This window comes from Stegodyphus dumicola, chromosome 6 (assembly GCF_044657685.1).
Source record: "Stegodyphus dumicola isolate Sdum_Otavi_A_Nest chromosome 6, ASM4465768v1".
Taxonomy (NCBI): Eukaryota; Metazoa; Arthropoda; class Arachnida; order Araneae; family Eresidae; genus Stegodyphus; species Stegodyphus dumicola.
In genome coordinates this window covers 137491201-137515702 of record NC_140773.1, presented here as the reverse complement: position 1 = coordinate 137515702, position 24502 = coordinate 137491201, and the positions used below count along the sequence as shown (strand labels likewise).

The 24502-nt window shown below is 31.9% G+C and overlaps 1 protein-coding gene across 4 annotated transcripts in view; it reads left to right on the top strand.

Annotated features, from left to right (window-relative positions):
* The window catches only part of Vha44 (V-type proton ATPase subunit Vha44), a 50788-nt gene that overhangs the window by 18793 nt on the left and 7493 nt on the right, over positions 1–24502 (top strand). For all 4 annotated transcript variants that reach the window (XM_085818923.1, XM_035356907.2, XM_085818922.1 and 1 more), the window contains 5 exons: positions 4360–4428; positions 4524–4616; positions 8130–8223; positions 13941–14038; positions 17927–18053. In XM_085818923.1, coding sequence (XP_085675049.1) covers positions 4360–4428; positions 4524–4616; positions 8130–8223; positions 13941–14038; positions 17927–18053 — 481 coding nt within the window. The remainder of the gene's footprint in view (positions 1–4359; positions 4429–4523; positions 4617–8129; positions 8224–13940; positions 14039–17926; positions 18054–24502) is intronic.

Below are 24502 nucleotides of genomic sequence, written 5' to 3'. Positions count from 1 at the left end.
AGAGAAAGTATTATCACATAAAACGAAGCAACTTAAACAACTTACATTGAAAGAAATGTTTAATAAAGTAAACAAATAAATATTAAGCTTTTTTTTTGTAAGTTTTGATACCCTTTAGATCATAATTGTTCTTTATTTCATAAATTACGGTTTCATATTTTTAATTTTAGAATTTCTGCATGCCATCTTACGAGACTTAAACGGATGATAAGTAAACTCACATAAGTTTAAAATGTATTATAAAAATTGCCAAGTCACAGAGAAGTCTCATCAAAAATCATGGTTTTCATTTTATTTAATCTGTAAGAGTTTTGGCTGTGGTTCAGTGATGGTTCTTATAGATATGACTCTACATTGTTAAAACAATCAACTGTATTAACACAGTTTGTTCATAAAGTCACAGAAGCTAATACACAATACTTGAACTTTACAGAACTGATAGTACAGCAATGTGTTGTCAGCTGGTGATGTGGGCAGCTATAACAGAACAATGTGATGTCAGCTGGTGGCATACGCAGCTGAGCATAAGACAGCCACAGAGTATCCCCCCAGTGACACAGTCATGAAACAAAAGGGGTTGACTGCAAGGGATTCCAATAAAAAATGTACACATTCCAGTAAAAGTTATACTTTAAAATACACATTGAAATGTATACTGCACAAAAAAAGGGGGGGGCAGTTCTGTATCTCTCGCTCTACTCTGCCGATTGATGAAATTCAAATTGCGTTTTCCATGTCTTGAAAGCACGACTTAGGATATATATTAGATTTATATATAGCATTGTTCTAACATAGGTATTTTTTACGCAAAATTGGTCTTTTTCTGAAATAACATGCCAATGTTTTTCCATATTTCCATACTGTGACTCAAATGGTGCCTAAATATTAAATTTTGTAAAATTTGGTGCGAAATTTATGGAGAAATAAAAAAATTTATCTTGGCCCATTTTTTTTCAATTTGTGTCAAGAATAATTCCCTTGGCAAACTTCTTAATTTATAGCAAACTAATTTTCCTTTCCTTTTTTTCATTGTAGATGAGTGGGAAAGAAAGTCATCATTCATGCTTTCAAATAATTTTGACAAAGTGTGTAAACCACATTTGGTGTTATTATCGCTTATATGCGATTTCAAATGCCAAATTTCAAAACATGCCAGTATGTGAAATCACATATGTCCTACGAAATTTTGAATGAAAAACTCTTAATTTTTGGCAGGTATGCTTAGGAATACATCTGCTGATGGTAAACATTTTATAGGTTATAATTCAAAAATTTTTTCGAAAAATTTATAAAAATATAAATTAAAAAAATAAACCATTAAAATGGGTGAATTTTATTTGGAATGAACCTAAATTTCGAATTGTGAAAGGAAGAATCAAATAAATTTAATAAAAAAAGAGATATTAATAAATATATGCAAGATTCAATTTACATGGAGGGGCTAAAATTTTCAGAGCTAATTTTTTAAAAACTAATTTTTACAAAACTTGGCAGTTTGGAATAATTTGAGTCATAGAATCAAAATATATATATAAAAAAAAAAAAAATTCATATGCTATTTGAGAAAAAGTCCGATTTTGTGTCAAAATACCTATATTAGAACAATGCTGTATATATAAATCTAATACATATCCTAAGTCGCGCTTTCGAGACATGAAAAATGCAAGTTGAATTTCATCAATCTGCACAGTAAAATGGGAGATACAGAACTGTTCTCCCCCTTTTTTTTGTGCAGTGTACATATAAAATAAAATACAAGATATATAACTATTGATATGCAAGTAATAATATAACGTAAAATTCTCATTGAAATATATAATGATATTATGCATGTTATATTTAAATAAAAATAATGAAAAGTTGTAAAGATATTAGGTTATTTTGATAGCAGGAGAGATGAAAAATGAGCAATGCCTTAGCCAGGACTCTAACCACAGACCTCTCAAATACGCTTCAAGCATGCTGACCACTACACCATGAAAGCATACTAAGAAGGCGGGAGAAATACCTTATAAAATTACTAAAATAAAGACTTTTAGACAACTCCCAAATATATGAAAAAAAAAAAATCTGCAAGTGTTCATATACTGGAACTATAACAGATAAATAAGAGAAAAATATTAATTTATATCACTCATTAGTCTTTTGGGAAAATGACCATGACTGCTGTAAAGCCTATACAGTAATCTGGTTGCCCATTATCCGGAATGATCTATAATCCGTACCTCAAAGCCACAAACTTTTTTTTTAGTATGCTTAACACATGTGCATAATGCGTTTATGCATTCACATTTAATGTATAATGGACGGTAGAAGCTAGGCTAAAATTATCTTTACTGATTCTAAGGCATTTCAGTTAATGTTGCAGATTGTGCTGTTCCTTAATCTTCTAATTGGATCTGGCTTATTATTTTTTGCAGACTGTTAGAGCAATTTTCTAAAAATTAAGCTTGAACTTTCGATTATGTCAAAAAGATTATGCCTAATCATCAATCAGTTAATGGATGTTGAAATCTGTAGTATGGTTCTAGATTGAGAAAATACTGCTTCTGATAGTTGAAGAAAGTGACAGAGAGGATATTGAAAACGAAAAAATTTCGATTGACAAGTTAGTCGGTATTCTCGACACAGCAATTACAGGACTTGAACAGTGGAACTTTGTAACTGAACAAGAAATTATGTCTGTTTATAGAATTAAAGAGAAAGTATTAGCACAAAAAACAAAGCAACTTAAACAACTCACACTGAAAGAAATGTTTAATAAAGTAAACAAATAAATATTAAGCTTTTTTTTTTGGTGTAAATTTTGATACGCTTTAAGTTGCTCTTTATTTCATAAATTACGGTTTCATATTTTTAATTGCATAATTTCTGCATCCCATCTTGCCAGATTTAAATTGATGATCTATAATCCGGAAAAAACCCTAATCCGGAATTGCTGAAGTCCCCAACGAGTCCGGATTACAGACTTTGTACTGTATTAGGGGATTTTGATCTGTGTAGTTTGCAAAGGTCCTGTCTTTGAGCATGCACCGATATTTCTTGATTGGCAAATACATAGCCAATAGTTATAGATCATAGGTTGACCATTTCCTTTGACTTTTGCTGAGTTTAACAAATAGAAAAATGCTGGAGTTCTTAAACTGAATTATGCAGTTGCATTAATAAGCTACCAACTACAATGTCCGATGGATCAATACAGAGTTTCAAAGTAGCACCAGGGTGTCTGAGAAGGGTAGTGTTGGTGATTGCCTTTTTTGCATTGGTGACTGCTTTCTGAGCTTTATTGTCCCATTTGAGAGGGTGTTCTTTTATTTTACTTGGTTGTGAAGGTTTCTATTTCTTTACATGGTCTTCCAAAAACCTATTTAAGGTAGCTAAAAAATATGAAGCTCTTGGACAAAATGACTATAAAAGTTAAAAATGCCAAAACATTTTCTTAACTGCATTTAAGAGTTTGGTTTGGAAAAATTTTAAATTGCTTCCACTCTATGGGATGAAGGTTTTAAACCCTCTTCAGATACATGGAAACCTAAAAACTCCAAAGATGTTGTACAAGATGCATTTAGATATATTAATAATATTGTTAACTCATAATTGCTTAAGCTTTCAAGTGCTCAAATTGCTCAGTTTTGTCTTTTGATGCAATCACTATATCATCAACAAAAGCAAATACTCCTAGCAGCTGATGAGTTACTTCATCAATAAATTGTTGAAAGGTTGCAGCCATGTTGCTTAGCACAAACTGCATTCTTGTGTCCTCCAAAAGTTCGAAAGGAGCGGCAATAGCCATTTTGTGAAAATCAGAAGGATTAACTGGAAATTGATGACATACTTTTATCAAGTTTATATGAGAAAATACCTTTGCTCCATGCAGCTGTGCTGCAAAATCACAATTATTTGAAAATATATATTTGAAAATATATTGGTACTTTCACAAGTCTCCATTTGTTTGTGTTTCTTTGACACCTCCATTCAGTGAATGTTTTCAAAATAGCCTTGAGTAAATGGGATCACGTTAAGTGGCATTTACTATATTTCTTTCTCTCTGCCTTGAATTTCTTGAAAGAAATTTTAAGAATTGCCAGTGAATTTTAAATATCTCCATTCTGCAAGCATCACAGTTATGGATAATGATGTTGTATTTAAGGTTTCAAGTCCTTCATTGAAAATCATGCCAGTTAGCATCCTGCTCTGTTATTTTGAAGTATTAAATCAAGTTCCCTCAAAATATCAAGTATGCCAGCATGTTTTCCTGGAAGTAATAATGACAGTTTTTTTGGTGCGAACAGTTGTATGTGTTAAATAAAACGCTTTTAATTGCAAATCCTAATTTCTGTATATGTAATTTTTCTATAGTGCTTTGACAAAAGATTGGGAAAAATCATATGAAAAAATTACAGATATGGTTGTTCCAAGCTCAAGCATGTAAGTTATTAATAAATAAGCATTTGCTACATTATGTTCTCACTTTTTATTTAATACAAGCATTTTATAGGCTCCTTTTTATTTTGTTATTGTAGAAGAATATTTCAAGATAATGAACATAGTCTGTATAATGTAACATTATTCAAGAAGTGGGTGGATGAATTCAAGGCAAATGCAAGAGAAAAGAAGTAAGAATTTTCATGATACTTTTTATTTTATCATCATCTATAGGAAACCTGTGACTAAAAAATTATATTTTGGGTATTCATTGTCTCTGGCTTTAGTAATGGAGATTAAAATTTTGAATGTATTATATAATTTAATGAATGTTGATGAATTTTTTATTGATGAACCTGAATAAATGTATATTATTTTTGCAACAGAAAATTATTAAAACAGACCAAAGGATTTTTTTTTTACATCTTGGACATTATATAAATGACTGAATTTTTAAACCTATTTTGTTTGACCTGATGCTGTCACCATATGAACTCTCCTAAATAAGATTCTAAATGATGTCTCGCTGTCCCCCTATGTCTCTTGTTCCTCCATTTAGCACTGCCCGGCATTCTCTCAACTGTTTGTGTATGAACTCCTGTACAGGATCATTAAAATTGTATTTATGATTAACTTTAGCATGTAGGAATCCTTCTTTTTCTATTCAATTTGTTTGGTAACCTTTCCAACTGTCAGAATAAATTGGGATACCATCTGCAATGTTTTCAATAATTTTATTAAGAAGGGTAGAGCCAGTTCTATTAGGAACTGTTACAACAAACGAATCCTTTGTTTCTCTACATATACCACCAAACACCCACTGTTCTTATAATACTAGACCACAATTATTTTTAGGCTTAGTAAACAAACTTTCATCAATTTCCATAATGTAATCTGGTCCATGTAACTTCTTCTTTGGTTTATTCTCCATATCCAAGACATATAATTCATGCATGTAATTGTTCCACTCTATAACAGTTTTATCCGATAAATCAAGTTGCTTTTCTCAAAATTTAATCGACGTCAACTCCTCGCACCAGCGGTATATGAATCTCAAAGCTGAACAAAATGGAATTCTGCTTCCTTCAAACCAGTTATCTTTTCTAAGTCCCACTTGTTGCTATCTTAAATTACGTTTCCAAAACGTACGTTTACCAAAATAAAGTTTCATATCATGCAAATTGGTACATTTTCATTTTTTTTTGGTCAAATATTTCTCTCCTGAAAAAAGAAAATTGCAACTTCTGCTGTGTTTAGCAAATCCTAAAGACACGTTTTCGTAGCACTAAAAAATGGCATCAAAAATCAGCAAACAGCAAGGCAAAAAGGAATCCAAAAGATAACTGTATGCGAACAACAGGATTGCTTTATTAGAGCATCAACACAACTTCTGCTGCGGTGGCATTAATACGTAAGTGCGGTGTTGTTAATACGCCACTGCACTTACCTATTGTTTCATAGATCCTTTGTTTCTTTTGTTTCATAGTCGAGTAGTCCTTAGTACCTTTTGTTTCATACATAGAGGCTCTTTCTCATCCTAATTCACAGGTATCATCTATGACTGACAAAACTGAACTATTATTACATTGTAAATAACATATGAAGTTTGAAATATCAAAGATCATTTACTGTGCAATAGGCATTGTTGTACAAAAAATCCTGGAATCTTGCTGGCTTTTGAACGTTCTAATGTTAAAGATATGTTATGCCCTCTGGCTTGAGTTATGAATACATAGAGCTTTGTGGATCTGATGGGATTACAGCATTAAACAATAGTTAAACTGGCTTTCCACTTGGAAGTGTGCACCAAGAAGAGAAAATAAGTTATTCAGTTTTGGAAACTAAAGGTGAAGAGCCAAAAAAAATTTGACAAAAAATGGCAATGTAGTGAAATTATCAGGTTTATGAGTAAATATGTTAAAAAGGTATTTTATTAAAAGAATTTCAGTTTAGATGGTGCACTGGTGGGTAAACACTTTGTCTGAGAGGACATTTTATTGTAGAATCCTAGCAATGAAGCAATTGAATCCTAGCAGTGAAAGTTTTGTATCAAATGTACAAACTTGAGATCTGTGCTAATATATGATGAAGAATTTTGAAACCTGTTTATGCATTTTTTTTTAAGTGAATACAATAAATTTTTTCTAAGGTGACCATTCCACATATCCAGATAATTTTGATCTGTGGAAATGGTTGCTCTGAATAATCTATGTTACTGAATAATCTACATTTACTTAACTATATATAGGATGACTTTTGAATTGATGATGATACCTATTTTTTTAATGAGTCCTGGAGAGGACCTAATTTTTCCTAATTTTGAGGATAGTTTTCTTCATGAACCATTATGAAAAATATTGCTTTATCACTGGTTCTAGAACAGTGTAATAATAATAATAATAATAATAATTAAAAAAAATGAAAGTAGTAACCTATAGAATTTGTCGTATTATTGCAGGCTACAAATTTACTGATATATCTTTTAAGTAATTGCTCCAGATAACCAGAAGGGAGTTGTTGATTTATCATAAAAATTCACAACACACAGCACAATAAATAGCTGGTACTAGCTCAAGCAGAATATGGATATTGAGCAGTTCCTCCTTAGCACACACTGAATACCATAAGTTCACAAAAAATCTCTCACAAAGTAAACTCTAAAACTCCATTCACCTAATTCTCTTTGAACCATTAACTCTCACAGTTAAATTCTAGCTCTTGGAGCCATATTTATATAGTGTAGTATGGACTTCTAGAAGCTTCTGGAAAAATCAAATCACAGGAAAATGTAGTCATAGGCTTCTGGAAAAATCAAGCTTCGAAAAAGTGTTCCTGCAAATCTCCAAGAAAGTTTTGTTCCAGATTGTTTTGCCAAAATGCATCAAGCTCATATTTGCTTATATCTCGCATTCTTCATGAGCTATTTTTACAGTTTAAATGTTGTTGCATCCAGAATTAAAAGATCCCTAGCTCTACAAATAATAAAAGCTTATAGCCCATAAATTCAATTACTGCAAAATAAACCCTAAAACTATTATCACAAAAACAACAAATAATTAAGTAAAAACTGCACAATATTGTAACAATACAGAAAAACAATGTGATAAAGGATTAAAATATTTACAGCTATTTACAACTGTGTGTGTTTTAATAGCAATATATATATTTACATGCATGTAATGCATTAATTTTACTGGATTTGGATACTAGAACTGTTATTTACTGTCAGTATCATCTGGATCACAGTTACTGTCAGTATTGTATTCTGAAAAAAGTTTCTTTTGTATTTTAAATGAAAGATATTATAGGGGTAGCAGTCATGTATGAGGGATAATTCTGTGTGCTGTATAATTTGAAAATATTGATAATCAGTAACTTTTTTTTTTTAATATATGAATTTAAGGCAAGCTTAAGTTTTCAGATTAAAAAATTTGTGATGATGGGGAGAACCTCATCTTATATTTGGGTAAATACATGTTTTTAGATGCTATCACTTAACAAAGATGGTCATCTTAGACAGGGTGTGTCTCATTAGATTTTACTGTATGTTAAGCTTACTTTCTGAATTAAAATATTAGGTCCTTAGTAATATCCATGTATATTTAAAAAAATTTCAGTAATAATTTCAGTAATCTTAATTCATATATTCCCCCCTCCTATTTTGTGCAAGGTTTTATCTCAATACTGTTATTTATCAAATAAAGGTTCATTGTTCGGGATTTTACCTATTCCGAGAAAGAATTAGCAGATGGAAAAAGTCAGCATGCAAAACTGAAGAGTGACAAAAGTCGACAGCTGGCAAGTATAGTTCTAATTGTATATTATCATAATATCATGTCTTTTCTAACATTGTGGTTGCTGGTCATGTAAGGTTGTAGTAAAAATCCTTTCCTTATTTCAATATAATGGATATTGAACCTTGTAGGAAGAACAAAGCTAAATTTTCAGAATGAACAAAATACTTTTATTTGAATTTTAAAACAGAACCAAAAAATAAATAAATAAATAAATAAATGCTGCAGCTCTTATCTATCAAAATTTTAAACTCTTAACTACTACAGTTAAAACTCTTACAACTATTAAAATACTAAAATCTTAAACTCTCCAAACAAACTATATATATAAAAAAAAAAAATCTTCTGAATCCCTTCTTGTTGCCACACCGTAAAATGCAAGTCCTTATCCTATTATTTATATTTCACGTTCTCTTTAAGTCACGATCTTTACAAGTCCCCCTACAAGAAGCACATTCGTCACCGTGGAGACAATGCTGCTAAGAGAAAGAGTTAACTGCTAACCTTGACAAAGCAACAGCATTCCCATGTGAACTTCCTTTGCGGTATGTTACAGTCATGTTATACCATTGTAACGCTAAGGCCCAACGAGACAGTTTAGCACTATAAGGGGCGCTTTGGGTCAAGTAGGTGAGGGGATTGTGATCAGACACAATCTGCACTCTGGCACCAAAAATCCATGTGTCAAATTTTTTCAAGGCTTTGATGACACAAAATGCTTCTCGTTTGATGGTTGACCATCGTTGTTGACAGGGCATTAGTTTCTTGCTGAGCTTCTTGCTGAGCTCAAGTAGCTTTTTTTCTTGGAATTATCTTCAGATATCACATTTTCATTCCTTTCACCTTCATCAGATTTTAAACTTGAGCGGCAAGAATTCTGCTTAGCTCTTTTACTTGCCTTTTTTGATGGCTTACGATTTTCATCCTCATTTTGATTATCTTCAAACCCAACAAGTTCTATAGTTTCTGACTGACTAGTGGAACCACTACTGAATCATTCAGGTTCAACCTTATCAATTCGATCTCGACCTCTTGAATGTCTGTCTCCCCGGTTATAATGGCTCAAATATCGCCTCAAGTCTTTCTTGTTATCTTCTTGATCAAAACGATCTCTACGTTCATTTCTGCCAGAACCATATCCATATTCACGATCACATTCCCAATCTCTTTGTTCTCGATCTCTAGCCATGATACGCCCACTTCCAGTTCTCCTTGAAGAATCTCGAAAGTTTTCCGATTCTTTTCCATCGCTGGGACTACCAGGTCTTCTAGCCAAAGAAGGCTGCTGAATGACTTGGCAACCAGTTCCAAAACTTCGTCGCTGTGGGCTGAGAACAATATCATCTTTTTCTTCTTTAATGCATTCTTTGGGATCAGATGATTTCCTTTTGTGACTCAGCATGCCATCCTCTTGTCTATCCCGTTTTGAACGTGTTTCATAAAGTGAACCAATACGATCACTTCGATGATTCATAAACCAGCGTTGAGGATCCCATTTTTCCATTTGATTGTTATATGCAGGATCCAGGCAAGAAGGCCAACTCTGAGACAATGGTGAAACAGAATATTTCATCAAATCCTCTTTCGAATATTGATGAGAGGGCATAAATGTAGGTGAATTTCTCTTACTACATAAAGAATTGTGGGATGGTGGTCGACTATTGAAGCATTGCATGGGCTCAGATGAATGGCTATCATCTTCAGGAGTATTTCCATTTATCAGTTCAATATTTCCACAGAGCGTTTCATAAGCTGAAGAACTCAATAGCAAGTCGGTAACTAGCTTTTTTGAAACAGCACACGTAATGGACACTCTACCGTGAAAATCATCGTCAATTTTCATCTGGAAAATCTTTAGTGGAGTAATTTCGTTTTCACCAAAAGCAGAAGATATCTCTATTTTACTTTCTCCTTTGCAAGGTATGTTGTCAGCCAATTTCTCACAGACTACTGAAATTTGTGCTCCCGTGTCTACGATTCCATTTAGAATAATATCTCCACATTTAACTTTGACAAGCTTTAATTCATCTGTGTTTCTAGACACGTCCACTGATTTTGAGACAGGAATAGAGATCTTGGCAGTTAGCACTTCTGGTTTTTCTTTTTCTGCAAGGCGTGCTTGTGTTTGTATTAAGTTGTTTTGTGCTGTTACAGGAGCACTTCTTGGTATCCGATTTTTGGTACATAACTTAGATGTATGACCTTCTTTTCCACAATTATAGCAAGTTAGTTTGAAACTAGGCTTTTGTGGTTCGTCACTCTTACGGGATGGGTACACTTTTGGCGTGTTCTCAGCAGACAGTGATTTATTTCTGAAAGCTCTTTCTAGAAGTGGAGAACGAGGTTGCCATTTTTCATTAGTTCTGTCTGTTGATGGATTACCACCAGTCCGTTTTGAGATATTACGAACACTCATATTCATCAAGTTTATCAGCTAATTTGGTTGGAGAAACGAACTTCGCCCAGTCGTGAAGATGGTCTCTTACTTCATAGGGTACTCTTTTCTTAATTTGGTCAGTAAAAATCAAGTCTTTTAACGTGGCAAAATTTGTGATTTCTAGACCATTGATCCATTCTTCAAAATAACTTGTAATTTCATAGTGAAAATCTCTCCATGATTTTTCAGCGTTCTTTTGGTGCATTACAAATTTTTTTCTGAAGCTTTCAGGATTTAATTTAAATCTCTTCAATAAAATGGCCTTAATGTACTCATAATCTTCAAATTTTTCTTCAGATTCCCTACTAATTAATTGAATGATTTCAGATGGCATTAAAGTCAACAAACATGAAACCCAATCTTTAGAAACAATCTTTGTCCTTTTAGCTTGCTTGTCTTTCAAATAAGGATAAATAAATCACAATATAATCGTGTCTTAAATTGAATTTGGGAATAAGCTTAATTAAATCAAAATTATGATGTCCATTTTCATTTGTTGGTGGAGTTTGTGTTAGTCGAACACAAGATTCAATTTCAAGTTTCCTCAATTCAAACTCCATTTGCTCTCTTTTCTGCTGTGCTTCTAATTCTTTTTTCCTTCATTGTTCCTCAATCTCTTCTTTCCTTCGCTGTTCCTCAAACTCTTCTTTCCTTCGCCTTTCCTCAAGCTCTACTTTCCTTCGCTGTTCCTCAATCTCTTCTTTCCTTCGCTGTTCCTCAATCTCTTCTTTCTTCGCTGTTCCTCTTCTTTTATTTTCCTCTCTTCAATAGTCGTTAAAAACATTTCTTTAGCAAATGATTCATCATATGTATCACTTTGAATTATTTCATTTTTTATCGCCACGATTTTCATACTTGGATCTACTTGAATTTCTAATTCAGCAGCTATAACCAGCAAATCCTCTTTTTTCCCACGTCCCATAAAAGCCATGTCTCGATTTTAAATAAACCTTATTCTTTGCAAATTTAATAAAAAAAAAACTAATTTCTTGTTAATGCGTCCTTCAATTTATCCTTAACATTAGTTAAAGTATGAACTCCCTAATTGCGGTTTTCTCTTTCGTTGGAGAAACAACAACAACAACAACAAAAAAAAAATCGTTCTATGTATAACACTGCAGCAGCTGGCTGATGCCAAGTACTGATTTCTGATTTTATTCAGTCAATAGACTCTTAGTTTTATAAAAAGCAATTTTTTTCCCTCTTTTTCTATTTAAATATAATTCACAATAAATTTAATTTTATCCGGCACGAAAATCAATTAGTGGAATCAGTACTTAATGTGTTGTTTACCTACTCTGGCGAGTCAAACGAAATTACATTTGAACACTGGCGTATTCATTACTTTGACAAGTAAATAAACTAAGATTCCATGACAGAAACAATAATTAACTTTTCATAATCTTAATTAATTATTTTACGTTTACAAGGTAAATTGAGCTCTCACCTGAGTTATTTTGGTTCGTAATTATATGCGGGGAAACCCCGATCCTGCCGACTGCACCAGTAAAAGATAAGAGTATCTTTTTAGAGGAGAGAGCTCAAGTCAAATAGAAAATAATATAATAATAATAATTATCTGTGGAAAGTGGTCACTCATGACATTTCAATGACATTTCAATTTCACTTTCAAGCAATGAAGAAAGGAACAAAATTCTGTTTAATATTTTCAGTTTAATACTGTTAAAAATGAAGATGATTTTAATAATATATGTTCTGATTATCATATCATTGTGAAATTTACAGTTAATTTATTCGTATATAAAGAATGTGGTAGTGTTAAGCTTAAAAAAAAAAAAAAAAGTCTGAAAATCTTGAAATGAATTAATTCTGAATTCTTTATGCATATAAAGAAAGCCTTATAAAATTCAGTTGCTTGATACACAGGTTTTCTCATTGAACCCCCTCAATAATTAAAAAATGATTAGAACTCATATTTACAATTTTTTCTTTAAATGCTTGTAGTATTTCTTATCTATCAGGTTGTCCGGAAAATAATGCAGGTTTTTGTAATTGTTTATCTTTCCTGTACATTTTTAGCAACAAAAATATTTTGAATTACATTGGTTTATTTATCATTTTGAAACTCTATTTTCGCTCTATATTTCTATGATAATCATTTTGTTCCAAAATTATTTTAAAAAATATTTACTACATGTTTTTGTTTAGATGTCAAAATGAAATTTTCTGCAAATTTACTTTTATGAGTACAAGCTAGGCCACAGCATAGCACAAACGGCTTGAAATGTCAATGAAGTATGGGGTGAGAAAAGTGTTAATGAATCTACAGTTCAATGGTTGCTACAAAAAGTTTCGTCATGGAGAATTTGACCTGGAAGACCAAGAGCATCGTGGATGCTCTTCAGCTGTTGATGACCATACGATGATTTGAAGACTTTGTTGAAACAAACCCGTGCATAACTGTTCGAGAGCTTGGTGTAAGCAAAACAACGATTTTTGATCACTTGAATCATATAGGAAAGTCAAAGAAGCTCAATAAGTGGGTGCCTCACGAATTGTGCGAAAATTGAAAAAAATCGTCATTTTAAAGTGTCGTCTGCTCTTCTTCTCCACAACAAAAAAGACCTTTTTCTTGATTGAATTGTTATGTGCAATGAAAAGTGGATTCTCTTCGACAACTGGCAACATTCAGCTCAGTGGTTGGACTGCGGTCAGACACCACAACACTTTCCAAAGCCAAATTTGCACCAAAAGAAAATTATGGTGACTGTTTGGTGGTCTGAAGCTGGTGCCATCCACCACACCTTTCTAAATCTGATCAAAATGATTACGGCAGATAAGTACTGTCAGCAAATCAATGAAATGCACCAAAAATTGCAACACATGTGCTTGGCATTGGTCAACAGAAAGCGACCAGTTCTTCTCCATGACGATGCTTGGCCACACGTCATGCAACTGACTCTACAGAAATTGGACGAATTGGGATACGAGACTCTCCCTTTTCCCCCATGTTCGCCTAAACTCTCGCTGACCTATACCACTTTTTCAAACACCTGGATAACATTTTGCAGAAGAAATGCGTCAGAAACCAAGACAAGGTCAAAAACGGCTTTGACAACATCCAAACCATTTGTTCAGAACTCCAGAATTTTATTCTACTGGCATAAGTAATCTTATTGGCAAAAATACATTGATTTGGCTGGTGCTTATTTTGATTAATAAAATTGTTTTTGAGTGGAGTTATGATACTTTAAAGATATAGGTTAAAAACCTGCATTTTTTTTACTGACAACCTTATAATATATGTACATTCTGTGTTGCAGAGTCTTTTGTTCAGGTGGATAAAAGTGAATTTCAGTGAATGCTTTGTTGCATGGATTCATGTGAAAGCCTTAAGAGTCTTTGTTGAATCTGTTTTGAGGTAAGTAGAGATATCTTTACTCTCACATGTAGGTTTATAGATTCTTTTAAAACTCTTGCTAGAAAATACATAACATCAGGCAAGCTCGTGGTGTAATCTGTGAAGAATAATTATTCTTATTAAAAGATTTGATTTTTAATCAGTATGAAGGCCAGCCAGAAAAAAATTTCCATAGTGAGCACAAACAGAATGAACAAAAACTTTTTCATATAAAAGAACAATAGTACACTAAGAATACTTGTACACAAAAAATGGATATGCTTCATTTTGGTGCCTTTTTTATATACATCTTCAGTAATGTTATTTTATATTTAAAATAGAAAAATAAAGATCTGTTCGAAATTACAAGATGATATTGTCTATCATCTTGGCATTCCTCAAAAAATGGCAAAATTTCGTTTGGTACTGCAAGATTTTTTTTAGTAATTTTTTTCAAAATCTTTGATGCTACAATTTTTGGTAGTTTTTTTACTTATAAAGAAATGTATTAATATACAGCAAATTTAATTGACATAATTCATTAATAAATATAAGTACTTAAAGATAATTTTCTGCACTGAGATTTTGAAGTCCATTATTTTTATGTGTAAAATTTACTATGATTACCTGTTTATATTATAAAATATTTATTTTCATTTGAAAATGAGAAAATAGGGGGAATTAATTAAAAGGATTGGAAATCATTAGTTTTGGAGCTTACTGATTTAATTTGCTTTAGTATTTCAGGTAAGCAGAATATCATTTAAGCAAAATTTTGCTGTTTATCACATTTTCACTCCTTTAGCCCAGCATAAAGAATGGCATTTGTTACTTTAACCCACTGGGATGAAAGTCGTCAGGCTGTTGGTACAAAAGTAAATTAATAGTAGTTCCCTTTGGAATCTGCAGTTGAATTATATTCATCATATAATATATCTAAATTTCATTCTAAAGAATATCTTCAAAAATTTCATAAAGGAAATATTTATAATTATTTATGCCTATCTTATAACTAAAATTATATATTCAAATTTTGGTTTTTACATATAACACCATGAAATAAATTTTATATACCTTGTGTTGAATTGGAAGTATGTATTCTTTTTACTAACTGTATGTGTAGCAGTGCTTGATGCCATTCTTTGGGTGAAATGTGACAGTTTTAGAAATGCAAAATAGTTTTAAATTAAAAGGCAGATAGACATATGTTTTGTCATACTCTGTTAAACAAGCCAATCAGATTTTGATTTGCATGCACGGTGCCTTTGCGGCACGATGTGCCCGGTCCGGGCATACCTAAAAATTTCCTTCTGTGCACACAGAAAAATTGAATTAAAAAGGATTTGAAGGTTACTGTAGGTTACTCAGAACCTTGCTTATTTATAGTAGATGGCAGCTGAACACAAACCAGTCTATATATTTTAGTCATGTTTAGTTTTTTAAGACCCTCATTTTTCAAAGAAATCTTCCAGATTTTTTTTTAGGGTATAAAAGGAATTGTTTGAAAGGAAATTTCTATGTTATTTTTTTAGCTGTATGCTAATCTCTTTATTCTATATTAGTTTAAAATTTTTACCTTGAAATCTTGCCTAAAATCAAACGGCAAACCAAGGTGTTCCCAGACTGGCTCACTGCGAATCTAGGTTGCTGAGAGGCAGCTGTATCTTTGTTTCTCTGCAGCTCATCGATCAGTTCATTAACATAGAAAGGTGGGTTCACATCTGTGTTTCATTACCCATCAGTTAGCTGTTTTTGCATTAGAGCAGTTCTCTTTTTCTCTTTCGCTTTGGTTCAAAGAAGTTTTCTTAGCACTATGTTTAATAGTTTTGAGTTGTAGACATTTTATTTTATAATTTCAAAATTGTAGATATAATATTAGTTTATTTTTTTGGATTTTTAATTATTTTCCGAATTGGAGAGGATTGGAGATGGCTGACCGTTTCTAAAGCACTGAAAGTGCTACATGAATTGTTTTAAGATAGTGAATCAGATATGGATCCCAGCACATGTGCAAAACATGCAATATTGGGTTGTGCCTTTTCAAAGGTGGTGTCACTTTTTTCGAACGATGAAAAAAGTAGACTAAAGTGTAAATATGAAATGTAAATAATGTAAATATTATATATCCTAGTTACTTTTCTTTTTCTATTCGTAAGCATGTAATCATCATATAACCAAAAATGAGCTATTTAGGGGGGTGTAGAGTTGCAGATCTTCCCGTCGCACACCCTGGGTAATGCTAAATCTGCTATGGTATTCACAATCTAGTGTTTTTTAATCATAAGCAAAATCTCTTACTCTTTTACACACTTCCCAGCAATGCTTGTTTCAGAACTCTTTTTGAAGCTCTATTCAATTAGTGTGCCTGCTTCGGGCACACCCACATAATTAAAATGATAGGTGCTATCTTTACAAAATTTTACTTGTGTACTTCTCCAAGCCTAATTAAACTGCCTACTTTTTTTTTTTTTTTTTTAAATATTCCAACTTTAAAAGGTAGCATGCCAGAAAAGGTTAATTTGGACATGTTTAATTTTGCAAACCAAGCCTACTTTAGAGTCAAGGTAATTTGTGAAATAAATCACTGTTGGAAGTTTGAATGCAACAGTTAAAGAAAATTTCTATGGTAAGGAATCGGTACTAAGGAAACAGCTATCTATATTTGGAACAACTTGGTCTACAAATTGACTTTTTAAATAGTGTCTTAAAATTTAGACCTTTAATAATATTAATGAAATTTAGGTACTAAACTCAAATGTGCAGTAAACAAATTTGATATCATGATTAGAATAAATTTGGCCAAAGCAAAATATTCCAGTATTAATATTATTATTTTGATTGTTATAGTTTAGAAATAAATTATTTTTGTATTACTAAAACACATACAATTACATTTATTATTGAAATGATAGTTATATTGAATATGATTTTCATTGTGATAATAATATCTGTGTTTATAACGAAGCTATAAGATTTGTAGTTAATATTTCATTTCTTTGCTTTGTTGTAACTGTTAGAAAATTTATCTGTATGTTTGTGGCTGGTATAATATTTCTATTGGAATAAACTCATTTAGATTTTAAAGGTAAACCCTGTATAATATAGTACACTTGTCCAAGATGATCTGTTATGATTTCAAAAGGTTTTTGTTTCCTGTAGACATGGTCCTCTTAGAGTTAATGGTTATTCTCAGAAATACAAGGTATGTCTCAAAAGTAATGCGCCCCATTTTCTTCTGCCGCAACTATCCGTTGCACACCATTGCTGCTTGCACGGAAGGATGGGTGGAGCCTCAGGAACACAACATGACCAGCACCAGTTGGCTCTGAGCTCCTGGAGAGTCACAGTGCCTGTTTCAGTGAACCCTTGTGTGAATGCTCGGTTGAAATCAAGATGAAAAAACTCGAGCAGCGATACGCAAAGTTTTGTTGCAAACTTGAGAAAATGCCGTTGGAGACTTTTGTGTTGCTTGTCCTGATTTGTCTCCGACTGACTTCTTTTTGTTCCCGAAGATTAAAAGATTCCCAAGGACAGCATTTGGGGACCCTGGAGAACATCAAGACGACTACGACGAGGTTACTAAAGGACATTCCTGTGACAGACTCCCAAGACGCATATAAAGCATGGAAATTGCATTGGAACAAGTGTGTTAAAGCAGGAGGGATATATTTCAAAGAATATTGAGTAATTGTTATGAATCAAATCAGTAAATTTCTTTAAAAAAAAAAAAAAAAAAAAAAAAAGAGGGTGCATTACTTGCGGACAGACCTTATACTGATCACTTTCAGTAGAAGTTGTAACCAGAAGGTTTACTGTAATAGCTAATTAGTTATTGTGCTATTTGGTATTTTAGTAATTTAATGACTGTTTCATATCTGTAAATGATTCTTTTTTTTTTTTTTAATTAAGATATGGACTTCCTGTCAATTTTCAAGCTATGTTACTTCAGCCATTAAAATCTACAAAGAAACTTAGAGAAGTTTTGAATAACCTTTATAGTCACTTGGATAGCAGTCTGGCATCTGGTCAGATTGATGTAAGTTGGTTTGTAATTTTATATTAAATTTTTGCATGTGTTTTTCAGTGACATTTAAAGTGAGCTAAAATAAAGTGATTTTGAAAGCAAAAAATTGATTTCTGTTAAGAAATTTTTAACTACAAATAAAACTTAAAAATAATGCACATTGTTAGTTGTAACAAAAGCCACAAATCTGGGGGGGGGGAAACTTTAAAATAAAGTGGAATGAATCTTTAATTTTTTTTAACTTTTAATCATAAATAGCTCTCGGATCTCTTAAATTCTTCATATAACAGGAGTAGCAACAATCAAACAAAACAGAAGTTTTTAATTAAAGCAAAATTTGAAATCTGTGTTTAGTGAAAAACATATTTAATTATGTTTTTAAAAGACATTTATGTTTATTAAGAATATACAAATAAAATTTTCTGAAAGAAATATGGCATAATTAAAGCACTTGAAGTTGGAAGTTAATTTTCTGTGTATACGAGGGTGAGTCAAAAAGTTAGTTGCAATGCCTAAAGAAAAAAAACAGGAGCAAAATTTTACAATAACTTTATTTATATTTTAAAGTTTCATTCAAAATCTACTTTTCAAAGTAATTACCTCCATTATTTAAGCATTTGTCGAGGTGTGGTACAAGTTTTTTGATGCCTTCTGCTAAGAAATCCCATTCAATGTCCGATTACCATTGTTGGGCTGCAGCTTTCACTTCGGCATCCGAATGGTACCATCGCTTTGTTCTCGTTTCATGGGACCAAACACATGAAAGTCAGGAGGTTAACCCTTTCCGGCATGCTACCTTTTAAAGTTGGAATTTTGTTTAAAAAAAAAGGTAGGCAGTCTAATTAGGCCTAAAAGAGTACACAAGTAAAATTTTGTGAAGATAGCACTTATCTTTTAATTCTGTGGGTGTGCTGAATGAATAGAGCTTTGAAAAGAGTGCTGAAATGAGCATTGTTGTCAATGAACTGACCGATGAGATGTGGAGAAACAAAGAATACAGACTTTCAGTTGTCCTAGATTATCAGTGAGCCCGGTCTGTGCACACCTAGGGTTCGCCATTTGATTTTAGGCAAGATTTCTAGGTAAAAATTTAAAACTAATATAGAATAAAGAGATTAGCATACAGCCAAAAAAAAAAAAAAATTTCTTTTCAAACAATTCCTTTTGTACCCTAAAAAAATCTGGAAGTTTTCTCTGAGAAATGAGGGTCTTAAAAAACTAAACATGGCTAAAAATATATGGACTGGTTTGTGTTGAGCTGCCATCTACTATAAATAAAGAAGGTTCAGAGTAACCTATAGTAACCTATAAATCCTTTTTCATTCAATTTTTCTGTGCATACAGAAGGAAATTTTTAGGTGTGTCCCTGTGCCGCAAAGGGTTAAGGTCTGGGCTATGAGGAGGGTGATTCCACACTTCCCACCTAAATTTTTTCAGAAAGTCACACGTTTGTTTTGCTGCATGCGGTCTTGCATTGTCATGCAGGAGCACAACGTTGTTCGACAGTTTACCTGGCCGTCGATTTTTAAGTGATTGTTACAATCGTTTTAGTGTTTCACAATAAGAAGATGCATTAATTGTGGCACCCTCAGCATGAACTCTGTATGCACCACGCCTTCTCTGTCGAAAAAAAATGTCATCATCACCTTTCCTGCAGATGGAACAGTTCGACACAATTTGTTCGTGTTGGGGAACTGCAATGTTTCCACTCGAGCGAGCTGCATTTTTCAGGTGAGAAGTGGTGAATTCAAGTTTCATCTCCAGTCACAATTTTGTCCGAAAACTCATTTCCTTCCATTTGGTAATGTTGTAGAAATGCAAATGCACTTTCAAAATGATTTCCTTTATGTTCCTCCATCAATAGACATGGAACCCATTGAGCACAAACTTTATGAAATTTAAGGTGATCGGCAATAATTGTATGCACACTTCCATGAGAAATATCCAGTTCATTTGAGATTTTGTCTATCGTTATGCATCTGTATTCAAGAATGCATTCGTTCACACGAGCAGCGATTTTCGAATTTGTTGCAGTTGATGGTCTTCCTTCGTGCTCAGCGTCGTCAATATCTGTACTTCCATTCAAACGCGTTGCACCGTTTTGCGATATCTTGACAGAAGATTGCATTTTCACAATACACTTCATGCAACTGCCCATAAATTTCAGTGTAGTTGCACCTTTTATTCCACAAAAAAAACGAATGGCTGCACGCATTTCCAATTTGGATGCTATTTGCAACTGTCAAGACATGTTTGCGATTAATTATCAGAAAAACTAAACTTGGCTCGGGGAAGGCGCTATGTCACACGATAAAGGTACATGTCTGAAGTGTTGTCACACAGTGTCATCCAAATAGTCTTAGATGGAACATATTTACGCAGTTGTGCAACAAACTTTCTGACTGACCTACGTAATTTGGCAAAATATATAATGTATTCTACTCATGGCCATTACAAGATTATATTAATGGTCTAAGTGAATTGAAATTAAGCATTCATTTTTGTTTTTTGTTTTTAATGAGTGCTTCTGTTGGATGCCATTAAAATAAAAAACTTTGAATTAATATGTTAATGAGATTTAAGGTTATGATTTGAAAGATTTGAATAATGGGGGAAATGGAAGTTTTGAGTTTTTGAACCTCTAATCTTTTTAAAAATGTGGACAGTATGAGGATTCTGATTTTGAAGGAGTCTTTTAAAGTTTTCTTTGGCAAACAGTGAGTTATGTAACAATTTTTTATATCTAAATTCATGAAATAAGCACCTTTCTCTTCTTTTACAATGTAAAACAATGGAAAGCGACTTAAAATGCCATTTAGTTGAAAAAGCAGAATCATCATTTTAGCAATTTAATTATGTATAATAATTTATAATAATTTTATTTCTGAAATTGAGAGTAAAGTTTAAAAATTTTTAACTGATGTAAATGTTTTCAAATACTTTTTAGATCAATGTTTCCTAAGATGTTTGGGTAACAGAAGATTTTTAATTTTTATGCAAGAGAAATTTGTGAAAGTTTGTTACTGTATATCTTTAATGATTGATTCTATATAATATATTCAGTTATAAATAAAAAAATTTATGAGATCAGTTTCGATATAGGAGGTAGAATGGTTTTAAAAATACAGTGTTTTATATAGCTACCATAAGCAGAATTTTCAATTAGGTATGTTCTTTTTGCTATAGTAATTTAATTGTAAAATATTCCACACCTTTTTAAATGTAGAATTAATGGATATCCTATAAAAATAAATGTGTTGATTTTTCATTACATTTTTAATACAAATTAAATATTTCTTTAAATTTTAGTGAGTTACTGCAAAATAAGTTGGATTGTTTGATAATTACCATATTAGGTAACATAGTACTAGTACAGGCAAAAGTCGTTAATTCGGACACCCATAATCTGGAATGATCTATAATCCGGACCTCAAAGCTACAAACTTTCTGCGCATAGGCATTTACGCGTGCGCGTAAGACCTTTACAGCTGCGAATATGCGTGTGCACATTCGAATTGGATTCGGCTTATTATTTTTTGCAGACTGTTAGAGCAATTTTATAAAAGTAAGCTTGAACTTTCGATTATGTCAAATACAATTTCTGATATATATTTACTAACATGTAAAGGATCTACAAAGCGAAAGTATGTTTCGGAGTCCATTAAACAAAAAGTTGAATTGCTGCAAAAAATGGATAAAGGCATATCCTTTGTTTATTTAAACTTTAACGTTTGTTTATCTAAACTTTGTTTATCTTTAACGCCGGGGTGCGCAATGAATCGGAAGTTGATCTGTCAGCACTATCCTTATCTTCAGGGCAGATGTTTTTATTTTATTTGGCTTATAATTCCTTACTAAATGTAGTATTTCATCTCGTTGTACTCTGTCTTTGATATGATTTAAATTAAGTTCCTCGTCATTATAATTCGCTTCCAATAGTGAAGAAAGTGACAAAGAGGTTATTGAAAAAGAAAACATTTCGATTGACAAATTAGTCGGTATTCTCGACACAGCAATTATAGGACTTGAACAACAGCGGAACTTTATAACTGAACAAGAAATCATGTCTGTTTATAGAATTAAAGAGAAAGTATTATCACATAAAACGAAGCAACTTAAACAACTTACATTAAAAGAAATGCTTAATAAAGTAAACAAATAAATATTAAGCTTTTTTTTTTTTGTAAATTTTGATACACTTTAGATCATAATTGTTCTTTATTTCATAAATTACAATTTCATATTTTTAATTTTATGATTTCTGCATGCCATCTTACCAGATTAAAATTGATGATCTGTAATCCGGAAAAACCCCTAATCTGGAATTGTCGAAGTCCAAACGAGTCCGGATTACAGACTTTGTACTGTATTAAAGAAATAAAATTAGCTTCTTCTATACAGAGAGTGTTCACTCACTTTTGTAATGATTTTGGAAAGATTTATATATAAACAAACCTTAGAATTTTATTTTCTAATATATTACTTTGATAGCCCTTTTATTGAACTATCATATTACATCTTGATTTCTAAGATAAAAGACCTTTTCTCAAAATATCAAGGTTGATTTTATTCTACTTCTCCTTCACAATCTTCCAGAGTTCATCCAATGTTTTGGGATGCCATTTATAAAGAGCTTGTTTTAAAAGTCCAGATGCACAGTAATCTATAGGAGACATATCAGGGGACCTCGGTGGGTTGCATTTAAAGGGAATAGCTTTAATTTCGGTTTCATTTCTCATTTTTTCAAAAAATAGCGCAGTAGATTTAGAGGTATGGCTTGAAGCCTTATCCTGATGGAACACAATGAAGATTGTTTGGATAAAGAGGTGAAATTTCTTCTTTGAAAATAAGGGTTAAAACATATTTCTGATAGTAATCCGAATTAATTTTGACATTTTTTTTTCTACTTTCCTTATTTTAAGTTTTCCATTATAAGGCAATTCAGTAATAACCATAAAACCTTTAGAAAAACTTCCCTGTGTGTGTTTTGATTAGCTGTAAATCAGATTTTATAATTTTGTTCATGGTTCCTACAGAGATATTTAAAGATTTTGCTATAGCTCTTTGGAGGTCTGGATTTTCCTTTAAAACATGAGATGTGACATGAGATTTAATAAGAGAAGTGTATGTATTTTCGTTTGATATGCATTTTTTGCATTTTCCCCAGTCAGATGTAAACTTTGACATTTCTTTCCTTTCATATTACTTATGTCACTTATTTTATGTGTAGAAATATTAAAACAATGCTTTTAACATCTTTTTTTAATAATTGAATAAGAGTATTTTTCTTCAGAAAGCACAAAATTATAGTCTTCAAACCATTGTTTATTTTTCAGCGACATTTTAAAGCAAAGACTATTTTATTTTTTTAAAGAATATCTCATATTAAATGGCCATATTTATATATGTGATGATGCATTTCTTACTGAAAAGATAACCTTCTCAAAAATAAATGGGAAACGATGAAAAGGAAGAGTGCCCTGTAGATGGCTGGATAGTGTGGAAAAGAATTTAAAACTGATACGGATAAACCAATGGGAAGCTGTGGCACTGGGTAGGGTCAGATGGAGAAAATTTGGACAGCAGCTTTGGCATGTACCAAGCTGTAGAACTTAAGAAGAATAACATGTTCTACTTTCTAATGTGTTTTATTCTTAGAATGGTATTACAAATGTGAAGTTCAGGTATAGATAATTACTTTGGTATCTTGGTATATTCAGTTCTGTTTCCTGATAGGTCCTTAATTTTTTTCATTAATGATCCGTAAAAGTCCTTACTTTTAATGTGTATAAATGTGTACGAACCCTGTTTAAAACTAAAGTTAAATTTAATTTAAAATTTTTAGTTTTAAAGCAAATATAATTTAAAAAATTACATTTGTTCTGAAGTTTGGCAGCCTTGAAAAAATGTGTATCTCTTTATATTTTCTCAGCAAATTTTGAACAATTTTCTTTCAAATTAAAATGTATAAATAATTCAATTTTTATTTATTCAACTGATCACCTACTACATTCATTTAGCCGTGTAGTTGACATGATATTAAAATTCTTTCACAATATGCTGCTGCTGCAGAAATTAAAAACACATACAAAGCTGTTCTAAAAATATTCAGACATTTATAATCAGCACTTTTTAAAATCATGTACCATTTGCAGCTTGATATTTTGGATTTTGTAAAATGTTCAGAATTTTAAACAGAACATTTTTGAATTAATGTTATTTTATCAAAAAAGTCATCTATAAATAAGAAAAGCTGAATTTGATTAGCTAAAGCTTTGAATTTTTAATAACTTGAACAAATTTCTGGTATGTTAGAAATGATTTATTTAACAGATTTTAAAACTGATAATTTTCCAAATATAGAATTTTCATCAAAGTGTTCAAAATAAGTAATTGCTGAAGAAAGAAATAATTTCATGTAATCAGTAATCTTTGAGATTCTACATTATTTAATTTTTTCA